Genomic DNA, 22,010 nt, shown 5'->3' with positions numbered 1-22,010 from the left:
CAGAATATTTATCTTGTATTTTTTACAAAGACGGATATGATTCTGGTCCCCATGCTCTCCGTCACATCTCAAGCACGGCCAAACATGATCATGAAATCACATTTGTTTTGTTTTTTCAGTGCTGCTTGTGAAATGAAGGAGCTCATTGGTCTATTATTTACAAATAAAAATCACATTTCTTTCACCTCAGATTAACAGTTGAATTCTTCGATTCTGCAGAAATCATCTGTTTTTCATTGCCTTGTGATATTTTTTATTGTATTTTTTTTCCAATACGGACAGACCATGCATGTCCCTGACTGGCTAATCCACCTGTCAATCGCAGTCATCTGAAAATGGGGAGATTCATGGGTGACCAGACTCACATCTTCATAAAGAATTGCAGAAGTTGGACAGCATAAATAAACAAAAGTAAACATGACAAAGAAAATTCATTCATGCGCATGCAAAGGGGAAAGATGTGCAGGCTTTTCTCTCAACCGGTACAGCTGAACACACTGCTGTTCTGGTTTGGTACATGTACATGTTATTTACTACCTTGTAATGGGTTTCCTCAACACTTTCTGAAATATGTGCTTGTCTGATAAACAGGAAGTCACTGGTTAACAGCCCTCTCATTTGTCTCTTCTAACCATCTCAAATCTTTCCTGTTGTGTTGTTCTATGTGTCTGTATGTTTTGATTTATAAAGAAGGCCAGATGTAAGCTTCAAATGAACACTATTGGAGAACAAGTATATTTTCTTTTAAACTTTTATTTGTAAATGGATTTATGTAGAACAAAAGCAAAAAATATATATATCATTTGGAACATTTTTCCTATTAAGTGTTTACAGAGCACAATTAAAAGAGGCACATTTGATGGCTCATTATGAACAATATGATACAGAAGCACAAAGACCAATAGTTGGATGAAACGCTTCTAAGCCCTTTAACCATGTTGTGTAAACACTTATGCATTTTTACCCACTATATATGAATCATCGTTATTTACATTGCCTTATAAATCTTTGCAATCACAGAAATCACTAAAAGAATAGTTCATGTCTCCTCTTGGATGCATATACAATATTTACATACATTCACAGGCCCAGTGAATAGGCCCTCATTCTTCTGGATGTATGGCTGTACATTTCCTCCATACAAGCGTCTTTCTCAGGCTTTGTCAATAGACATTAAAGACAACACTTCGTCACATCACTGGGACAATACTGAACAAGGAGCAGATCCAATCCTCTATTTGGTTCGAGAGGGATGCAGCATGGTAACACGCGGAAGACACAACATTCACCGGTGCTTCACACTAAATAAGGGGCCTTGTTATTTATAAAAAGTTTAAAATGTGTTTTCTTTTGTCCATTGTTTTACATTATTGTGAGGTATGTTAGAAACAGATATTATTTTGAAAGCATCTATATGACTGAGGTTCATTGATAGTATATGGCTTTTCTTTCATAATTCGTTTGACTTTACATAGAAAACCTACTGATTAAGTGCCACTTGGTAAGTTACAGTGTTGTAATCACAGCTGTCACAGCAGCATCGGAGCACTTAGGGACATAGAACCAGGATCAGGCCAACCACCGTCCACAAGGAATAGTGCTGATATGTTTGATAAAGGTATACATTAAAACATAGACCAAATGTCCCCGATCATGTTTAAACGATACTATTTTATGTCTTAATACTTTCCAGTTCGACTTTGATTTGACAGGTACATCCAGTTGTCCTATACTTCTCTTTTCTCCATTGAGAGGCAGTAAAACCTAGAGTAAATAACAAAGTTACATAACCAAAATATTGTCTCCCAGTGGCTCTTCTCACGGAGCACCACATGTGTCTGGGTGGGGGATTGTTTGTCATTATCTTGATGCTTTCTTTGGTTCTAAACATTTGTGAACCAGATGAAAGAACGATTTTAGATTCGTAAGCCAGGGCATACCACACATAAAAATCCAAATTATCTGGTTGGGCAGAAGACCAGAGATAATTATAAACTTACAGAGGCAACACTGGTGACTCTAATTCAACTCATTGACACACTGACAACAACAGGCTTCTTCATGCTAAAGGAATGTTCATCTCAGCTAAATGTGGGTGGGACAATCTATTGCATTGTAGTGGCCATGATATTTCTAAACACAAAACTAAGAATTACAATTTCATTTTCTGTCTGGTTGACAAGGTACAAATAACAATTTCCAAACAAGATATGTCTGACCCAATCTGCATGATTGTCATAAGGGACGTGGCTATATCACTGTGATAATACTGCTACAATAGGCTGCACATGTTCATATGCTTTCTCGGATTCCAGTTTCTAACACTTTTTAGATCATTTTGGTAAGCCCCGCCACGATTAGGGATGCACCAATATGATACTGGTATTGGATATCAACGCTGATACTGTTAAATTTGCTGAATCAGATATAGGCTTCCAAATATCAGTTCAGCTGATATCATGGTTAGACATATAGACTGATGGAATAAGACTTTACTAGCTGTAGTTGGCCCAAAAAGTCTCATAATGTGTATATATATATATATATATTTGTTACAGTCACTGCACTGGTATCGGTTGATATAGGGTATCAGCAGATATCGGTATACTATAGTATAAAAAAAAAAAGCTGGATCAGTGCATCCCTAGCCATGATTTCCCATCATAACCGCTGATTTCCCTTTTGCTGGCATACATCACATATCAAATATACATCTACATTTACAATGCATCACAGAAGTGTTCAGAGCACATCCCTCAGAGATGTTATACTGAAATAAGGCTTTTAAATGTCAAACACACAATTAAAAAGTGTAAAAATACACTCAATAGCTCATTTGTCTTCAAATTAGATTAGCTAAAGGATTTGAATGAGACAAATACAGTTGTAATATACAAGAAGCTTATTTCACCTGTGAAGGTGTTATGTCAAGTAACAGTTTTCTGTTTTCAATCAGGCTTATTTTTACAGTCCATTCCACGTCACCCAATAAATTATCACAGTACCAGAATGTACGTCACGCGCACATATTTGAACATAAACACGGCTAACACATGAGCTCCAGTCCCGCACCACACGTTTTAAAGGGTGTTTGGACTCAGCCACCCTTCTCTTCACTCACTCGCTTCACGCACATTCACTCACACGCGTACAGTCCCGTAGCCCCAGCAGTTCCTCCACTGCCCCATCCCGTGCTGCTGTCTGTGTGTCTGTCCTGAGCGGGCGGGTGGGGGCCTGGGTGGGGGTCTGAGAGGGGGTCAGGGGGGTCAGTTGGTGGAGCGGCCTGTCCTGCTGCTTCGTGGAAAGCGGTGCACTTTGAGGTGTTTGGACAGGTGATCACTGCGGGCAAACTTCTTCTCACACACGATGCACTGGTACGGTTTCACTCCAGAGTGAGAGCGCCGGTGCCGAGACAGCTCATCTGACCGGGAGAACCTGCCAATAGCATAACAGATCTAGGTTAGCTCTAGGAAAGACTTTTTACTTTTAGAAACTGGACATGATTTGAGCTGGCAAACTTTTGAGAGTGAAATATTTCCTGTGTTCCCTTCCATAATAAGGAAGTTCAAATTTAGGTCTGTGGAGTATAAAACAGCTGTAATATCATGTCCAATAATATTAGTATTTCTTCTAATCATTATCTAGACAAATAAGGGAATACATTGACTCATTTACAATACAGAATCCTTTTTGAATTGTTAGTTACTATGGAACTAACTGTGCTATTTGTTCATCAATCTGAAACACATGGGCTGAGATAAAGTTACCTACATGACTCCAAATGTAATCAAGAGTTAATAGAACATCACTCTGAGGTTTAAATCACCAGTTTGCCTTTCGTTCGTACCCTTTCAGTTGTTTACAAGTTCAAACATGTGAGCTTCATTTGCATTGGAACTCCATGCTCTTAAATGTATGTACTCACATGTAATGAAGTCATGTGTGGAAGTGCCAAATAAAAGTGCTCAGTTTGAGTGTAATATGAGAGGTGTGAAGTGACACAAGTCTTCCCCTCTGAGCTCCTGTGAAGTTTAAGAGGGGCCCCAAATTTAGCAGCACACATGAGCACCGAGCTATTCCTAACCCCCTCTGTGCCCGTCTCCAGGGCTTGGGTGTCATGGCTGTACATGTTAATCCTAATCAGACCTAAATCGCAATTTTAATGGTTAGCAAGTAATATCACTGCATGTGTGCGTTGAATGTGTATCTTGGATTAAAATATCTCAAATTCTGAATAATAATCTGCATTTTACTATGTAATTGCTTCTGTGGTGTAGAATATGTAACCAAAAACTTGTGGTTTGAGTGGTTTGGGAGTGAAAAACATCAAACATTAATCATTACTTAAAGCTGGTCTATGTAACCCCACTTCCCCATCTCTACTGATGTTAATCTAACTGAATCCCTGTAGAGACAAGATGTCTCTGGACATCTATGGAGAGGACAGCAAGCTCACACAAAGAATACACGTTTTAAAGCAGATATATTGTGCTTAAGTCTGCTATATAGTTATAATCTATGACACCCGTGGATCATTATGTTGTAATTTAGACATTCTAAATTGCAATATTGATCTGAAACGATTTAATGAACGAAACAAGCTTGATGACTTCCACTTTACAAAAGCGCAGTGCCCAATGAGAGCTGATGTCAGCTAAGTGTCATCACAATAAGCAGTTGGCACCTCCAAAGCAGATCAAGCTAGTGTGCAGCAGATTTTTTTTTTTCCCCATTTGCACCAAAATGACTCTGCAATGCTGCTGAATCTTAAGAGATTAAAGACTGCTCAGATATGCATGAATCACTCCAAATATAATCTTGAGAGTGTAATGGTAATGGAAAACAACTAAAACATGGTTAAAAGTGGATTCTGCATAATCACTGCTTTAAGCATTTTAGAAATACCAAATAAATTGTGTTTGAATAAATACAATATATATAAATTCAATGCCATACTGCGGAACATTTCAGGCAAAGCGATAAAACCTCAGTAGAGATAAGCAAGTGGAGGACCTCTCACAAGAAAAGTTCCCATGGATCCTCCTAACCCTGTAGTTTTAAACTCTTCGAAAATGCATGTCATTCTTGTATAACATTTTTTACACATCTAATCACAATAAATGACAGAAAACTTGTAATGAGTTGAAAATTATTTTCAAGTGTAACCTCTAGCACCAATCATATCCATGAACAACGCTCCATCTCCAACAGTGGCGGCAGAGAGGCCAAGGAGGTGATAATTCAGGCATGTAAAGCCGTCAGTCCGAGGGATTTTTTTCAAAGCCTTTCCACTCTAGACACAGATTACACAACTGGCCTATTCATCATTTTAATGGCTTGGTAATAAAACAGAGATAACCAGTAGAGCTTAGAAAGGCAAGCTGTGGACCTGAAAAGCCAAGAACAGCAAAACAAACACTTGGATCCATGAAATGATAAGTAATAGAAGTATTATTTTTGGGCCTATGTCAAATAAACGTGTGCTATGACGGAACAGGAGGTTACAGTAGTCCAACAACTGTTACTAAGTCTGAGATTTATTTTCAGCTTCCTCTGTTTGCCTTTTCACATTTTTAGATTAGGATCAAGCCACGGTAGCAGCGCAGGCTCCACCATGAGTCAACAGCCACTCAATTACACATGCAATTTGTATCAATCAAACGCAAAGAAGCAGGTCATTTTCTTGGTGAGATTTCTAAGATTACATGGTGTATAAATGTATGTTTCCATAAGAATTCATGTACAAATCAAAGTAAAAGATTATGTGTTCCCCTGAGAAATGTAAAACATGGAAAATTACACAGAAGGGGCCCTTGACATTTGGGCCCCTGGCATTCAATGAATGGTCAGAATGAAATGTATAATAAGCAATATAATGAAATACAGCGGTTTCTTTTTTTAAATGCATCCTAGCAACTGTGGACTTAAGCGGGGTGCACACTGAGCAAATTAGACAAACTGACACATTGATTAGACAAACAGACAACCTTCTTTATTCTCAATTACAATGAACAGTCAAATGGAAATATTCAAAGCATGTCTTTGTTCTACCATGATGTGTGTAAAGTATAAGACAATGGACTGTGTTGTAATGTTCCTGTAATCATTTGTAGAGTTATGAAACTTTGACAAGTTTCACAAGTACACAGCCTGAGATCTTCTTTAAACACATTCTGACACAATATAGGTCCTGCCCAGAGCAGCAAAAGTTACTGGCAGTTTTTAATGTTAATCTCATTCAAATACATGTATATTCTGCAAGTTTATTCATGTATGTTTGCAACTCAAGTCACTTGACAAAGTAACATGATGATGTTGCCCAGATTCAGAACTAAAAAAGGTCATCAAATACAGAAGCACGGGCTGATATTTTCCCACTTGTATGAATGTGTGCAATGTTCAAGTTGTGTTTAGATCAAACTCTTAACCAACTGCATTATGTTTTGACTGAGTCACTCATATTATTAACTTAATTAAATTCACATCAAATTAAATTTGATTTAAGTTGGATACAATAGCAGTAGACATGGCCTAAATTGCTCTACACCACCTTATCTGATGAGCAAAGTCAGCACTGTCAGTTACATACATGTATGTTTCTTGCTTCGTCTTGCCATATTCATATACGCGGGTCTTTAATCTCCATGACACATGAGCAGAGCACACATCACACCCTAAAGCTCCAAACCAGGGCATGACACAACCCATCTATTCTTTCTCATGTGGGACACAATCCAACTGCAGCAGGTCAGTGCTCTCATAGGCCTTACGTAAAGGCACTATTGTTCTTATTTTTAGGGACCGTCATGTGGATATGTTTATCTCTGTCATCATATCCAGCTTGTGACAACTTATCCTCAGTATTTCCTGAATATGAACTAGTCCCTGGCCCTTCCCCTCAAAAATGTAATTACTAAATACAATTTTGGGTTTATACTTTACCACATACTTTAATATTTTAGCTTCAGTATCAGCAATCTGAGGTTGCATATGCTAACAAAAACAACACCAAAACCACCAAAAACCTGCTCACCATGTAGTTTAGACCTGAAATACATGTGATTATTGTATTAGCTTCGCAGTTCATATTTTACTGTTCATAGTTCCCTGTAATATCTATCTTCCCGAATGAATATATACACTATAAACTGTACACCACCACTACTACTACTACTAGCCCTATTACCGCTTCTACGCACCATTCCAGTCACTGTGTTATTATGAACATTTACAAGGTTTCTGAGTTCATAATGATGTTTGCGTGGGGACAGCTCTGATTACAGAGTATTTTAATGTTTAATGTTTTTTTGCACTTTCTTAAAGGGACCACACCACACATGCTCCACACTGGAGAGGCCACAGTGAGAAACGAGGCCCAGATTCTGTTCCAGCTTGTCCCTCGGCTCTGAGCTCCACCGCCATCTGAGCGGAGAGAAAACAGACCGCTTCTACACCTGCGGAACTACAATAACAAGAACACTGGCATGGGCCCAGTTTCCTGACAATTTGTTTATGCTATCACCAACGTTTTCTAAAAGGAAATCACATTATTGCCCACATGCAATAATTACTGACAGATGGGCCAGAAAACAGATTGTCTTTGTTGGAGCAGGGAAAATCAGTAATGGGGTTTATGAGGAATATTAGTACGTAGGGTTCTCAAAAGAATCGAAAATCAGGTACTAGTCGATACTAAAGCTAATATTGGAACTAGATACTCATTTGAGCAAGTAACTGGATCAAATTTAACCTTTCGTAAACAGTTTCATCTTGAGTTGTACTTGTGTAAGATCATATGGTATAATAAAAAATACATGTATTATTTAGAGTTGAAAATTACAATATTGTCCAAATATCTGTATCGAGTATCGAGCCTATTCTTTAGTATCGAAATTGAGTTTGAAATTCTATAATAACATCACTATTAGTAAGACGACATAAGGTGAAGTGGAAAAAGTGTATGTTTGGTATAACAATTAACGAGAATTCTTACATTCAGTAGTACTTTTATGCCTTTTCGATGCTTGAAGTCAGATAATAACTGCAAATAAGAAGAAATAAAGTAAGGAGAGACATGCTTTGGGAGCTGGTGTCACTTTTTGAAGATGCGTGTTTGACAGTTATCTCTGTGCTCAAAGCTACGCCGTTAACTTAAATCTATAATTTTATATGCAATGTAATATATAATGTCATATTTAAGTAATAACAGTTTCATCATCCTAAAACTGTCACTGGTTCAATGTACGCCCACAGATTCAGGGGGTGATGATTCAGTCCCTGCGCCCTTGGGCAAGACACTTTAACCAGCCATGTATCTATTTGTATGACACATTTTTACATGCTGTCCTCTAATACACTCTCCACTGACCTACAAACTCACTGAAATTGCATAGCGTATTGTGTTTTCGACTGCAGAGGGACAAAATAGGCTAACTTTAACTTTAAACAATATGTTGACTTACTGAAAAAAATACATAAAAATACCTTAATGAAACACAGTGTCTCATCTGGACCGTATGTCGTGCTAGCAACAGATTCTACTTTGCTTCAAGACTGCATGACACCCACATATTTTAAATTGCATGACAACATCGCTGCCGCAGAAAACCCGAGGCGAATAGTTATGCAAAAAACACAGGATATGTAAAAATAGGATTGTGATGTTCAATACTGTATACATTAGACACTGTTATTACTGCCATGTGGACCAAATACACTGCCCCTGCCTGACCCCATCAAACCTAGACTCCTGCAGTGTAATTAAAGGTATGCTGTCTAAACCAGACTTACGTATCTACACATTTGTCTCCAGTAGGTTAGACTACTGTAATGGCCTGCTCACTGGCTGCTGCTCCGGTCCTGACTAGAACCGGAAGTACGAGCATTTAAGTCCTGTGCTCAGGTCTGCTGTTGCTCAGAGAATAGACTTTAAAACAGCTCTGTTTGTGTACAAGTCTCTCCATGGCCAAGAACCAAAGTACATCTCCGACATATTGGTACTATATGAACCATCTCACACTCTGAGGACTTCAGGGACCGGCCTCCTGCTGGTGCCCAGAGTCAGGCCTAAACATGGAGAATCAGTCCTCCTGAAGATGTGAGACAGGCCTCTACTTTGACAATGTTTAAAACCAGGCTCAAAATGGTTCTGATTATGTGATTTTAATGTCTTTCTTATTCTGTGAAGCACTTTGAATTACTTTGTGTACCAATTGTGCAATACAAACAACCTTGCCTTACCTTTCAAACATGTTTTCTCACTACCCTCCACAGTAGTGACATTGCTCTTGCGTGTGACCAGATATAGGAGAGTATGTAGGCTGTGACAATCGAGCCATTACAACTATTTCCACAAGGCACAGCTCGTAATGAGACTCCTGACGGGCCCCTTCACTGTCACTCGGCGCGAACAGTGTTTTGTTGTAGAGTCATATGTATCAGCTGACAAGGACAACACCGAGGTCCTGATGACTGAGGTCCAGCACGCTAACGTCACAGTGTTTTTACAGCAAACTGTTTGGGAGTGCGCCCGGCCTGCTCGCTTCGCTCTACATACAGGTTGGGTCTATGAGGCAGTATGTCCATGTAGGCCTCAGCACAGTGTGAACATAAACTGTGGTGGTGCGGCGAAAAGGGAATGAAAATGAAAAACATACATGGCAAACATTAAGCGATAACTTTGTGTGAGTTTATGACCAACATGAGCTGACCAGCTGCGGCGTGCTCTGACGGATTCAACATGTGGATGTATTATGGGAAATATAGACGGTAAAATGGGGCTAGGGACTTTGAAAGGTTAAGGTGGAAAAACATCTCACAGCTGGAAGGTCTCAGGTTTGATTCCCAAGTAACTTCAAGGTAGATTGACAATGGCGCTGCTGCCGCTTAATGCTCCATCTGAGAAACGTACCCCAGTGGCGAGGAGGTATGAGCAAAATTCAAATGACAAATGACAAATGGCCTCACAGTGACAGTAAAGTCTATCTTAAAGAACACATATACATTCTTATGGATTCAAATCTCTTTTAAACATGCTTTTGGTCACCTTCTGTAAGTATCTCAAATTTTCAAATTCAAAATAATGTCTACATTTACACACTACCTATAACGTAACAATCTGGGTAAAATGCAAACCTCAAAAACGTAAATTGCATAGTAAGTAGGGTGTACATGAAGATATTCTTGCTTTGCCTTTAATTTTCCAGAGTATACAGGTAGCGGCCCCCCACCAGAGAAGTTATATCACCAGTTATATACACCTTCATGTTTCCATACTTTAAAATGTGATAAACCTGGAGTTGTGTTTTGTTTCGTTCACACAAGTTTGAGTAATCCCTTATTATTAGTCTGTCTACATCTCTAAAGCTCAAAACGCTCATTTCCACTTTGTGATGTCATTAAGTGGTAGTTTTCAAGTTAACAGTTCCTTTTACCTTTAGTTCAGTAGAAATTGGCAATGCCAGGACTGAAAAATCATCCAAATGATTCTAGTGAAGGTGACTAGAATTTAAAATCACACTGGAGCACTTCCTGTATTACCAGATGACATCACAAGGTGGTACTGAGCGTTTTCTGTCTGAGAGAAGGTCTAAATTGGTCTAAATGTGCAGGATTTGTGTGTTAAACATGTGTGATTGAAACAAAACACAACTCTGGGTATGTTTATGATGAGGAAACAACATTATGACATGGATCAGAAAATAGTGTAATATGGACCCTTTAAGTATATACAGCTTAAACTCCTGGCAGCTACTTGGGCTTTACTCTGTCCTGGTGTTTTGCACATGGCCCTGCTCTGACATTATGGCAGGCTAAAGGTGTCTAACCCCCATTCCTTGGCTGGACTTGGAAGACGGGGAGGCACAGGGGAGGAGGGGCTGAAAGGGCCGACTGTATGACTGTATATACTGCTGCTGTCATACTCAGACCTTGGCGGCGTGGTTCTGTGAAAATTACAAGTATGTACACTCCGACTCCAAGCCTTACTGCCAATAACTCAACAAACGAGGGCAAGCCTTCAAAAACATATCAAACGCACCAAAGTCATTGAGAGATGAGTCCCATCCCTTTCTCCTGGCTAAAACGGCAGCTGGTGGACACTGCACAAATATGGAATATGTTAAGTTTGATGAAAAAAGGCCAAGTATGATACAGTGATACGGAATTTGCTGTCAGCTGCTGCAGAAAACTAAGAAAATTGCAACTCAAGAATTAATCAGCAAACACATACACTAACAGAAGTGACAGAAGATTCTTAAAAAATCTGTGAAAGCTTGGAATTTAGTGCAGTATTTTCATCAGCCGTCTATTTTAGTACAATGTAGCTGTTATTTCATTCATTTAATTTAAATGGGGGTATCTAAACGTGCAAATAAATTCTTCATAAGTTGAATTCAAAACGCTGCTGTAGCTAGAATCCTCATACACTAATATAAATAAGAGGGATAGACTGTATTTCTGGTACTGTATGAATAAGTTGAGGTTACTTTGAGTCATTTGGGAATAGCAGTGTTAACGATCTGACTTTCCATTTTGCAAACACACAAACAAAAGGTCAACAAACAAAATCTAAAATTGGAGCTTGCACCTTCCGTGGAACACATTATATAACAAGCGGCATATAGTGTGTTTGCCTTTCATGACTAAGACAAGCATCAAACTAGTTCAGCCAGTCGCTTAACTGAATTAATAATAACAACAGCCTAGATATCTGTAGCACGTTGCAGGCTTGACAAACCTTACACCACCTGCAGCTGCCCCGGGGCTGACTGACAGAAATGGCGAAGTGGCGAACAATGTGCACCAACAGCCTCTCCAAGCACACACTGAATCGACAAAAGTAAAGTGAAGTGCCTTGCCTGAAAGACGTATTATATATGTATTTATTTTTTATTTTCCCTGCTCGCCATCTGACTAAACTATTTCCAGTTGTATGCGTCCCAACTTTTTTCAAGCATGCGCATGATGTTTATGAAAGACAGCACATGTCGGGACAGCCACAATAACCAAACAACATAAGGAAGCTATAAAGGCCATAAAACCCAGCCTGGAGAACATCACAGGCGCCCATTCTTTCACTCGCAAAGTATTAGCAACTTTGTGAACTGCCCGAGCGCGGTTACAAAGACGCCGCATTCCGCTAGCTAGTTTGAAACAATTATCCCACCTTTCAAGGGGAAAAGGCATTAAAAAGATGAAAAAAATGCATTGTTACATAATTTAGTGCTTAAAATACTTGAACAAAATCCCAGATATCGTAATAATTATTGAAAAAAGCTATGTTTACTTTGTCATTCACCTGAGGCATAAACAAATACATTCACATTAGTTCTTTCATCTGCTCCACCTAACCCCGGTAATCTGCACCATAAAGTCATATCCTTGCGAAAACATGGCTGTAATGTTTGTTGTAAACGAGCCCAGCGTGCGTAAGGGACACTGTGTGCAATAACAGCAGGGTCCAAAGGAAGATTCCACTGACCGCCAGGGTGAAAGTCGGGGCGGACTTTGGATACCAGAGTTGAAATCAGGATTCAGTGGTAGAAGTACTTGTAGTACGCAAGTATAAATTACTAGAAGTCAAAAATGTAACACTGTGGGTGACGTATATAGAACAGGTTTGGTAGTACTAGTACAGTAAACAGCTGTTAACTGTTGTAAAGTAACCACAACTGCAACAATGACTGCAATTAATAAACTACTAAAACTGCTACCAACTCGTTCTACTACTTCGATGACTAGAACTTGATGAAGCGTGTTACTACAAACTGTTACTACGGCTAATTAGTAATACAAGTCATGTGATTTTTTTTTATTAGATTTGCAAAATATGTATGATCTGCTAAAACAAGTGAAGAATCCCATGTATTTCACAATGGTTTATAAAGATGAAAATTGCAGAGTATTTTGTTTACATAAATAGGCAATGCATTTTGTCTGTGGTGGACGTTCTATTGTATAAAAAAATGCAACTTCTTAGATATGGTAATTGCGCCCATTCAAACTGCGGTTTCAGTTTGATCGTGATGTTTTGTGCAGCCTTCTGCTGAACTCAACTACTTCCTACTACTACTAGGCCTGTCACGGTAGTTACTATATCTGGAACACTGTTTTGGGGCTCAGTATTTATTGTGTGTACATTTTCTTTATAATAGTGGAGAGATTTGAGCTGTAGAGGGCTGAATAACTAACTCCTATGGCTGATTATTGCTTCATTCTCCTATTTATTTGTTACATCTTGAATGACATTGTCTATTCAAAAATGGTTTACTGGGATTATCTTGCACTAGTTGCAAAAAGTAGTCTCCATAGTATCATTTATCGCAGTATATCTTTGTACCACGCTTCAAAATGTGTTATCATGACAGGCCTAACTACTAAATTATAGTTTTTATTATTTCGAAGACCACTAACGTACTTGCTCACACTACTTTCTCCAGTTACTGCTGTTAAAATGTAAGTACCGAGCTACTGGTTAAGTTAACAATACATTAATCTGATGCTTAATTGGTAAATGAGTAGTTTACTGGAGCACTTTTGGGACTGGTGTCATATATTGGGTAACAGGCCAAAACAGTTGATGGAGTACACGCATTACACACTCTTAGAATAAGGATAGAAATGACTAATGCGTGCATAACAACACGTCACATCTGGTCAAAAATTAAATAGCTGTTGAACGCAAGCCAGTTTTAAGAGAAAACTTTGAACTCGGTTAGCTGTTTCGTAGCCTTATGGGTGTCCGTATGGAGCGGCTGCAGACAGAGAGCAAACAAGCAGAATAACAAGCAGGGGCCAAAGTCTGCTTAAAACCAACTTCAAACACCGCTCTATCTAATCTCCAACTTTACCAGGGTACGACAACACGGAGATAGTGGCAGCCGCGGTTTTAGCTAGATTAGATCCGACATAAATAGACTTTGCAGTAGATTGTAGAATATTGGCAATTTCCTACTTTTACTACCACTAGTTTCTTTATTGCATCTACAAGACAATGTATTGGGTCATACAACTGATGAGTGAAGTAGTGTTTAACAATAGAACAGAATAAGAGATTGAAGCCAAGAGTTATATCCCTGGAAAGCAAAGTTGATACTGTTTACACCTTATCATGTGCCAATACTGCACGCACGTTCATATCATTTACGATTTAAATAGAGTGTCTAAATCTGGACACAAAAGACCACATGGGGTGCTTGGATCAACAGCAAGAGATCACATTTCAAGGTGTCAGTACAGTACCAAATAAAATGGTTTAAATAGTATTGGTACAGAACAAAATATCTATCTATTCTTTTAATAACAAAATTTGATGCTTTTTGGGTCCTGGGAGAGCACTGAAAAGAGTTGCTAGGCAGTGTCACAACAAATTAACAATTTTCTTCTAAGAAATACAATGCAATAATCCAATTTAAGAACATTCTGATTCTGTTAAGTAGTTCTAGATAATTAAAACAGGAACGAGTAGGTACTGAAAAAGGACTGTTCATGTATTGATACCGAAAAACCATGTACAAGTACCCAGCCCTACATCTAAAGATACTTGCAAGTCTCAATCTTAATATTTGGTACATTTAAAACCAATTTTGTTGAATCAGGAATCAAAACGTTTAAACTTGAAATTATATCTATCAGTCCTCATATGCATTATTGGACAGAAAGTAAGTGAAGTTAACGTCAGTGGCTTGAGGGCAGGGTGGTGTCCACTGTCACCGCCTAAGATTACTTTGAATACCACACCAACAATAATGAGAAAAAAAGTTGAATCCATTAAATTCAATCTGAGTCTTGGGAGTTTATAAACACACTTTCATTTTGATTATGTCAATTGAGAACAGGTGATAAGTCATGCGGTTTCTAACATGTCTATTTAGATGTTGGTATTTATGTTGTTTACAGTCTATTTTTACCCTTAAGCTTGGGAACACTCTGCTACTTAAGTTACAGTCAATACAAGTATGCAAGTGTATTATAAATACCAATACAACACATCAATGACTTACTTACACCCTCTATACTTGTTCGTTGGGACTATCTAGCAATATCATGGTGCACTTTGTTTTCCAATGTGTTTTTTAACTACAAACGCGAAACTAAACTAGACTAGCCTAATCTAAAATATATTTCAATCTTTCTACTCTCCTTTCTTGATCCACTAATAAAAGTGCCTCAAATGACCTTGAAACCTGGTTCTAAATTATGACATTTCCTTCAGTTCATAAATCACTTGACCTTTTAAATAGTGTGTTGTTGCTCACCTCCAACCACATCCAGGCCAAGTGCAGGCGAATGGCTTTTCCCCCGTGTGTCTCCTGAGATGGGCCTTGAGATGGCTGCTTTTGGTGTACATCTTATTGCATCCAGGGAAAGAGCACTTATGCATTTTTATCAGGTCCGCTACGGCACTTTTCTGGTACCTCTGAGCTCCGCCGAGAACCCCGCCAGCCACACCACCCCCTAGTCCTCCTTCGCCTAGCCCGATTGGTTTGGCTGCAATGGGTACCGGTGCGATCCTTACGAATTTGGAAGGGCCGTTGGTTCCAGTTTTGCTTGCGTTGGCTAGGCTTGCTGATGGAAGTAGCTGAGGCACCAAGGCAAATGTCTGCCCCTGGATGTTGACGAGAAGCTGGGCGATTTTGATGTCTGATGCGACATTCGTGGTTGGGGTTTTTGGGTGTGGTTGGTTGCTAGAATCAGAAATTGCACTTGTGGTGGGTTCCTGTTTGATCTGAATGGGCTGGATCTGCAGGATAACAGGCATACCAGATTGGGCATTGGTGCCCTCTTTTAGCACAGGATGGTCCTCTTGCTTGATGCCATTGGTGTCAATTGGTAAATGTATGTTGTCCTTGTCCAAAAGGGCTGGTGTAGGTTTGGTCTCTGTGTAGGAAGACGAAGGGTTTGCAGCAGCAAAAGCCACAGGTACAGTCTGATCTTCTGTCTGTTGTTCTAACGTGGTCTCTGCAGAACCTGTTGTTGAAATGTCCATCTCTGCATCCTGGGACATTTCTTCATCACTTGCCTCCTCATCTCTGCCCATGGCTACCACCATGTTCTCCTCAAGGAACTCCTCAATCTCCTCTAAAGTGGGCTGGAAGAGGAGTGCTGCCGGGTCTTGCAGTTCATCTAGGAAGACAGGGAACTCATAGCAGTCCTCTTTGGCTTGGTGCTGGAGGCTGACCCTCTGCTCTTTTTTGAAATCCCAGGATAGACCCATGGGTAACTGGGGTGCAGTGGGTGAAGAGGACAGTGAAGAAGTAGGAGATGAGACGTCTGAGGACAGGGAGGTGGTGCTGCCGTGATGATAAGGAGCTGAGCTGTTGAGGCTGGACTGGGACAGGAGCAGGTCCAGGAGGCTGTCCTGGCTTTCTCCTGAGGAGCTACCACTGCTGCGGTTGCTCCTGCTCTCATAGCTGGACCCAAACGTGTGGTGTGAGGACGGAGACAAAGACTCTGGACTGGAACACAGAGATGACCGGGGACTGGAGGAGTCACTCAGGTCATCTTCAGACAGTGTCATCCCGGGGGAGAGGGACAGGGTCACCCCCGGGTAGGGCTGCTGAGTGTGACTGATACAGGCGTCTGTTACCATAGCACCCTGGGACAAAGCACCGCTGGTGTGAAAGCAGGGGTAGTCGGCTCCTGGAGAGCGGGTGTAGTACAGGAAGGTCTCCTCACCAAGGGGCAGGTGATCCACCATTCCTGTGTGGGCTCTGCTCGTCTATAGAACTGTTCAAGATGAAAAGCCTCAATATGGATGAAAACAACTCGTCCTCCTGAAATTACAAAGATTGCACTCATTATATAATAAAAACATAACAAATAACAAATGAATAAAAATATGTTTTACTTTACAAAATAGCAGTGCTCCAGTGTCATTGCATAAACAGCTTTAAACCTGATCCTGGTACACGCGGAGTAGTTCTTGGAGTAGTGGCAGTTACATAATAATGTATAAGATGACACAACATGATGATTTTGGCATGTGTCAATTTTGCATTAAATCTCCAGGCTATTTTTGATGCAGTAACAACACAGTGTAACTGCACTCTGTGAGATCTGACCAGTAAAACACACTGGCACTGTCATTTTGATATTTCTCTGAGATTTAATTATTATACCCACACATATAGAATCCATGGGTTTCAGATTTATAAATAATTAGGACGGTTGCCATAGCTATTAACAATTTAAAGCAAAATATTATATTTTTTTTAATGGGAAATAGTCCTCAAAACAGAAAACTGAAACTCATGAATAGCCCTGTTCACCAAATGTGTAGTATGTTTCATGTACCAACTTGTACCCATTCACACTCATGTTTAAACTGTCATGTTTCAGTCAGTCCCACAAAACAAAATGCAGGTGAATGTTTAATGACATATTTTTTTTCTATAGAGCATCAGAAGGTTGTACATTTTTTGTGAACACCTGTGACAATTTGTGCCTATGCATTTACTTGGTTAACCAGGCCTGGGTCTATGGGGGTGCAAAGTGTTGCAACCTCATTTAAAATAGTTTACACCCTTATTTTAGGTTTGTGCAATAATGACACTTAATGGAAGAGTATTGTCTTTGATACTCAAATATGCTCTCAGTAGGTTTGGTCTGGACCCCGGCCTGTGGTTAAAACTGTCAAGTTAATCCAATTTATGTTTTAGAGCAGAAGGTACTAGGCCTACAGACTTCTACATAAACTACGAAACAGCATAAGCTGACTGTAAACCAGTGAAGTGGTCCAAAGCCATGCTATTTAGTGGTTTTGTGTCCTGTGTACCTCCAGCTTACTTTAGCTCTGCACTGAAGACACTCCAGAAAAGAAAGTCAACCACGTGTGAACCAAGTGGAATGTGAAGACTGTGCGCGTACTTGTGGGCGCGCGCCTGGTGCAGCTGCTGGAGCACGCTAAAAGCTGACCATGTGGAATCAGGAGTTCCCAATTCTCACTTATCTTCCAACTTCAAAGCACTCGTTTTAACGGGCTGTTTGTGGGTCACATCCCGGATACGCTCATTAGCAACAGTTGGATTGACTTTTCATGGTAAAAGGCACATGATACAGCGTCCAGAAAGTATGAAGATTTATATTTATTATCTTTAATACAACCACGTACAGCTACAAACACTGTGTGCATTTAGGAGGAAAATTTATATTTATAATGCCAGGGGCTTTAGTTTAGGTTTAGATCCTAACGAAGTTAGACGTGCGCATACATCCAATGGAGTGAGGATTAATGGTGGTGCGCCCTCTCCTGTAAATCTTGCACACAGCAACTTCAAATATTTCAGATCCTGGAATTGAAATCCACAGCAACAATTGTTTTGTTAAAAGGCTGAGGTATACACAGTCATGCTGCCAGCGCATTATATAACCGTGTCATCTAAACCAGAGCATCTGATGCTCTTCGATAGACATAAATCACATGACACGCCACAGCCGTGGAAAAAGTTTGGGGCAGTTTGCGCAGGTCGGCGAACCAGTCTGACCTGGTCCAGGCTACAGCAGTTTGTCCGATAGTAACCCTGACACATCAGAGCGCTCTGACAGCATGACGTGCGCTGCTCTGCACAAAACACGCGACTTATGGATCTTTAAGAGAAAGGCGTGTTAACAGCGCACACCCAAATACTTTTACCATGACAGTTTTGTAAGGCACATGGCTTTAATCGAAAATTTGGATTTGCCACAACAATGTTTCAGCATAGCATATGTTTGAATAGAACTTCATACAAATCATTGGCTTTCCACACGTGCGTCAAATCCAAAACAGGCAACTACAAAACGTGAAAAGAAAGAGGAACCAGCATCTTCAAAGCAAGGTGCAGCGCACACTTTGCACTGTTGTAACATTGTACTTGGATTTTGCATCCATGATGAACAATTCTTGTGTCTTCTCTCACCAAATCGATTTGCCAGGACATCACTAAAATATAAAAAATCCTTCATGTTTGAGTAAAGCCTGAGTTGTCCTGCACTCACCTATTGCATGAAGAATCCGCCCCGTCACACCGAGGGCTCTCCTGAAGAAAGTACCTGTCGGTGCGTAATTGTGCGTAATGAGAATATAGCTCCACGGGACGGTCTTTGAGTGGCTGTACGGCTCACTCAATCCCTGTATCTGCCTCTCTCTTTTTCTCTCCCTCTCTCTCACTGACGTTCACGTCCACGTGCGCGCGCACCCAGCGTGTATCTTTGGAGCTGCGAGTTCGTTTATCCCGTCACATGATCAGAGCGGAGTTTGTATAGAGTAAAATCGAGGAGGTTAGTTCATGAAGGCTCGACAGCAGAACGCGCACGGACTGGTTTAGAAAAGCAGAGGCGGAACTTGAGGGTTGGACTTGGGAGTGGAATTATGTCAATATGCCCATTGAGAGAATTGGGGACATCATTAAGTTTTTAGGCCTTTAAGATGAATTCAGAACAATGTAGTGGATCCAAATTTATGAAAAACTGTAATAAAATCCAATGCAAAATTTCCAGCACTCAAGAAATATAATTTTATAATTTTATTTTATCTGCCATTGTCACACTTATTAAACAGTGCCTGGAGCCATCAACATGATTTGAGTTTTAGAGAACACTTCCTCTGAAGAGTGCAGTGGTTATAGGTCAAACACATGGCTGCTGTAAACAATGCCATAGACCAGGTTGTGAACCATTTCAAAACAACAGAAGAAAAATTGTGTTTCATTCCCAAACCCCACTGAATACAGCTCAGTTTCTGATCCAATCCACTACGGATTTGAGCTCACACATGTGAATTGTCTGCCCTTTTCTGAGACTATTAGTTTTAAGTAAATTATAGCTGGCTATAGACACAAAATGCATGAAAATGCAAAACAGCAAGAATGGCAGTACTAAAAGCTGAGGTGCAAACTTTCAAACCATGAAAGAAGGACATATTTAATTCTAATAATCTTTTGGGCGTATGCATGCCATGCATTTTTTTCAGGGGAGGATACATTTTTTATGTGTTTTTGCACAATGAAACCACCTGTAAATGAATAAATCCAAAATAGATAGCTTAAGTCTTGTTGCTGTAAGGCTGGTATGGGCAGAACAGTATGGACCCTGAGTGTTTCTAAAGTGATCTGTACTGCTCCGTTTGAGGGACCCAAGCGGACTGCTAGAGGTACTACTTTCCAAGAGGGTTAGGTGCGGTTAGGACCTGGGACCGGTTCACAGTCTGCAGGGACTGCATGGATACGCCTTCAGGCAGTAATTGGAGGACCAGTAACGGCATGTGTGACATTTCTCAGATAAACGATCATCATTAATATGGAAAAAAAATTCATTATGCACTGGATAACACAACTAGCACCAGCAAACCTCAATGAGACACCAAAAGGCAGTCTAGAGGCACAGATAAATGAAATAAATGCAGACAAAGTTGACAACAAACTGGAAGTAGTTTTGTGTGTAGGCTAACTTTACTTACTTTAATTACTAAATGCCTATTTGTGATTTACTGAGATAAGCCTTATAATTACAGATATTTCAGATACAATTTTATGTATTAAGTTAATATTAGTTATGTTTAGTTGCTCATATAACAGAGCACTGCCCCTGGAGCCGTACCTGGAGCACAGAAACACAACTCAGCTGGAGGGAGCCACACCAAACAGAGCCGCTTCTTGAAATAATTCAACTAGTTATTTCTTCTTAACGTCTCATTTGCATGTTACAAATTCATCTGCATGCCGTGCCTGCCTAGTTCATTTCTGCATAACCTCTCCACTCCTATCTGAATTCCCCATTAGCTGAAAGTGTTTTTAGGCTGTGAGCAGCCAGCCCTGTTACAGCTGACGTCCTCGGGATAAGTGCTCAACTGATGGAGTCACTGAGACCGCCATTGAGGACCTAACCGAGTGTGTTTACATACTGCCTAATAACATCAGTAATAGAACTTTCTGCCTTTCACTTTAACCCAGCAGGCTACTTAAAAACACCTCCAAAATTCACTTTCCTGGCTCCGACTTAATGTGATTTGCTTGCATAGGTCAGATTAGCTTTCAGCGTTTTTGGATAAATGATTCAATCTGTAGGTGCCTGTAGTGTAGTGGGTAGAATGGAGTTTAGAGGCAGAATGCTACACTGAGGAGGTCTGTTTACTACACTAGGAAAATGAATAGAATATGTACAAGAGTGGACCTTTACAATGTGACGTCACCCAAACTTACACGGACCGAGGGAAAGAGGGATTATCATTATATCAGGAAAGAACAGGCAATTTGAAGTCAATTAGATACAGTATCTCACTGGTCTGGTATGAAGTTGACCCAAACTGCTCTCTTAACTATGTATACAGAAAAGTACTATAAAAGTGTGTATCCATGAGTAAAAGGGGCAAAATAAACAGCAACAGTGTACCCACATAAAAGCTAATTTAGAGAAGTAAAATTATAATGCTCATATCTTTGTTTTGCAGATGCAGATCAATACGTTGTCATAATGTGGAATATTTAATAGTAGGTGGTGTACTCTTCACCAGAAAAGTTACATAGTACACCTTTAAGGGCCTCTTAGAGTAATAGTAATACCACATCATTACTGCTCCTTCATTTTCCAAACTGCATGTAGACAGTCGCTACTTGAGTAACTTTAAGTAGCTTGTGTGGACAGCCCATTTCAGATTCATTAAAGGAAACATACTTTGACTTCACGTCCCATCCTGGTAGAGAGAGGTGGTGTTATTAACCCCGCAGCAGACCATAGCCCTGTCTGAGAGCCGCTCTGTTAATGTTGAACCAGCCTCAGTCAGCGTGTCCACGGAAGCAGGATCAGGACAGTTTACAGGCCACTTTCAACACTCCTCTGTGCGCTCAAACTCTTACATGTGAGGCATAGGGCCATTCAGCTGTCCACACGCATGTTTCAGACCTGACTCACAAACATAGCATCTACACAGGAGAAATCTTTAAGTACAAATTTTTTTCATGTAAAGGTGGTGGGTGGTAAAAGGTGAGTGCTAGAGATCAGAGTTCTTCAGAATGCCTGGATTAATACAGGTT

General features: G+C 40.1%; 1 protein-coding gene across 1 annotated transcript; it reads right to left on the bottom strand.

Annotated features, from left to right (window-relative positions):
* Positions 1 to 746: 746 nt before the first annotated feature.
* On the bottom strand, positions 747 to 19,202 carry klf15 (Kruppel-like factor 15). Its single transcript, XM_033969382.2, has 3 exons — positions 18,979 to 19,202; positions 15,258 to 16,775; positions 747 to 3,435 (listed from the first exon to the last, which is right to left on the bottom strand). Exons 2-3 carry the CDS (start codon positions 16,697 to 16,699, stop codon positions 3,267 to 3,269), a joined length of 1,611 nt encoding a protein of 536 aa, XP_033825273.1. The 5' UTR covers positions 16,700 to 16,775; positions 18,979 to 19,202; the 3' UTR covers positions 747 to 3,266.
* Between the last annotated feature and the right edge of the window lie 2,808 nt (positions 19,203 to 22,010).

This window comes from Periophthalmus magnuspinnatus, chromosome 7 (genome assembly GCF_009829125.3).
Source record: "Periophthalmus magnuspinnatus isolate fPerMag1 chromosome 7, fPerMag1.2.pri, whole genome shotgun sequence".
Taxonomy (NCBI): Eukaryota; Metazoa; Chordata; class Actinopteri; order Gobiiformes; family Gobiidae; genus Periophthalmus; species Periophthalmus magnuspinnatus.
The sequence above is the reverse complement of the archived record's forward strand: the minus strand, read 5'-3'. Positions and strand labels throughout refer to the sequence as shown.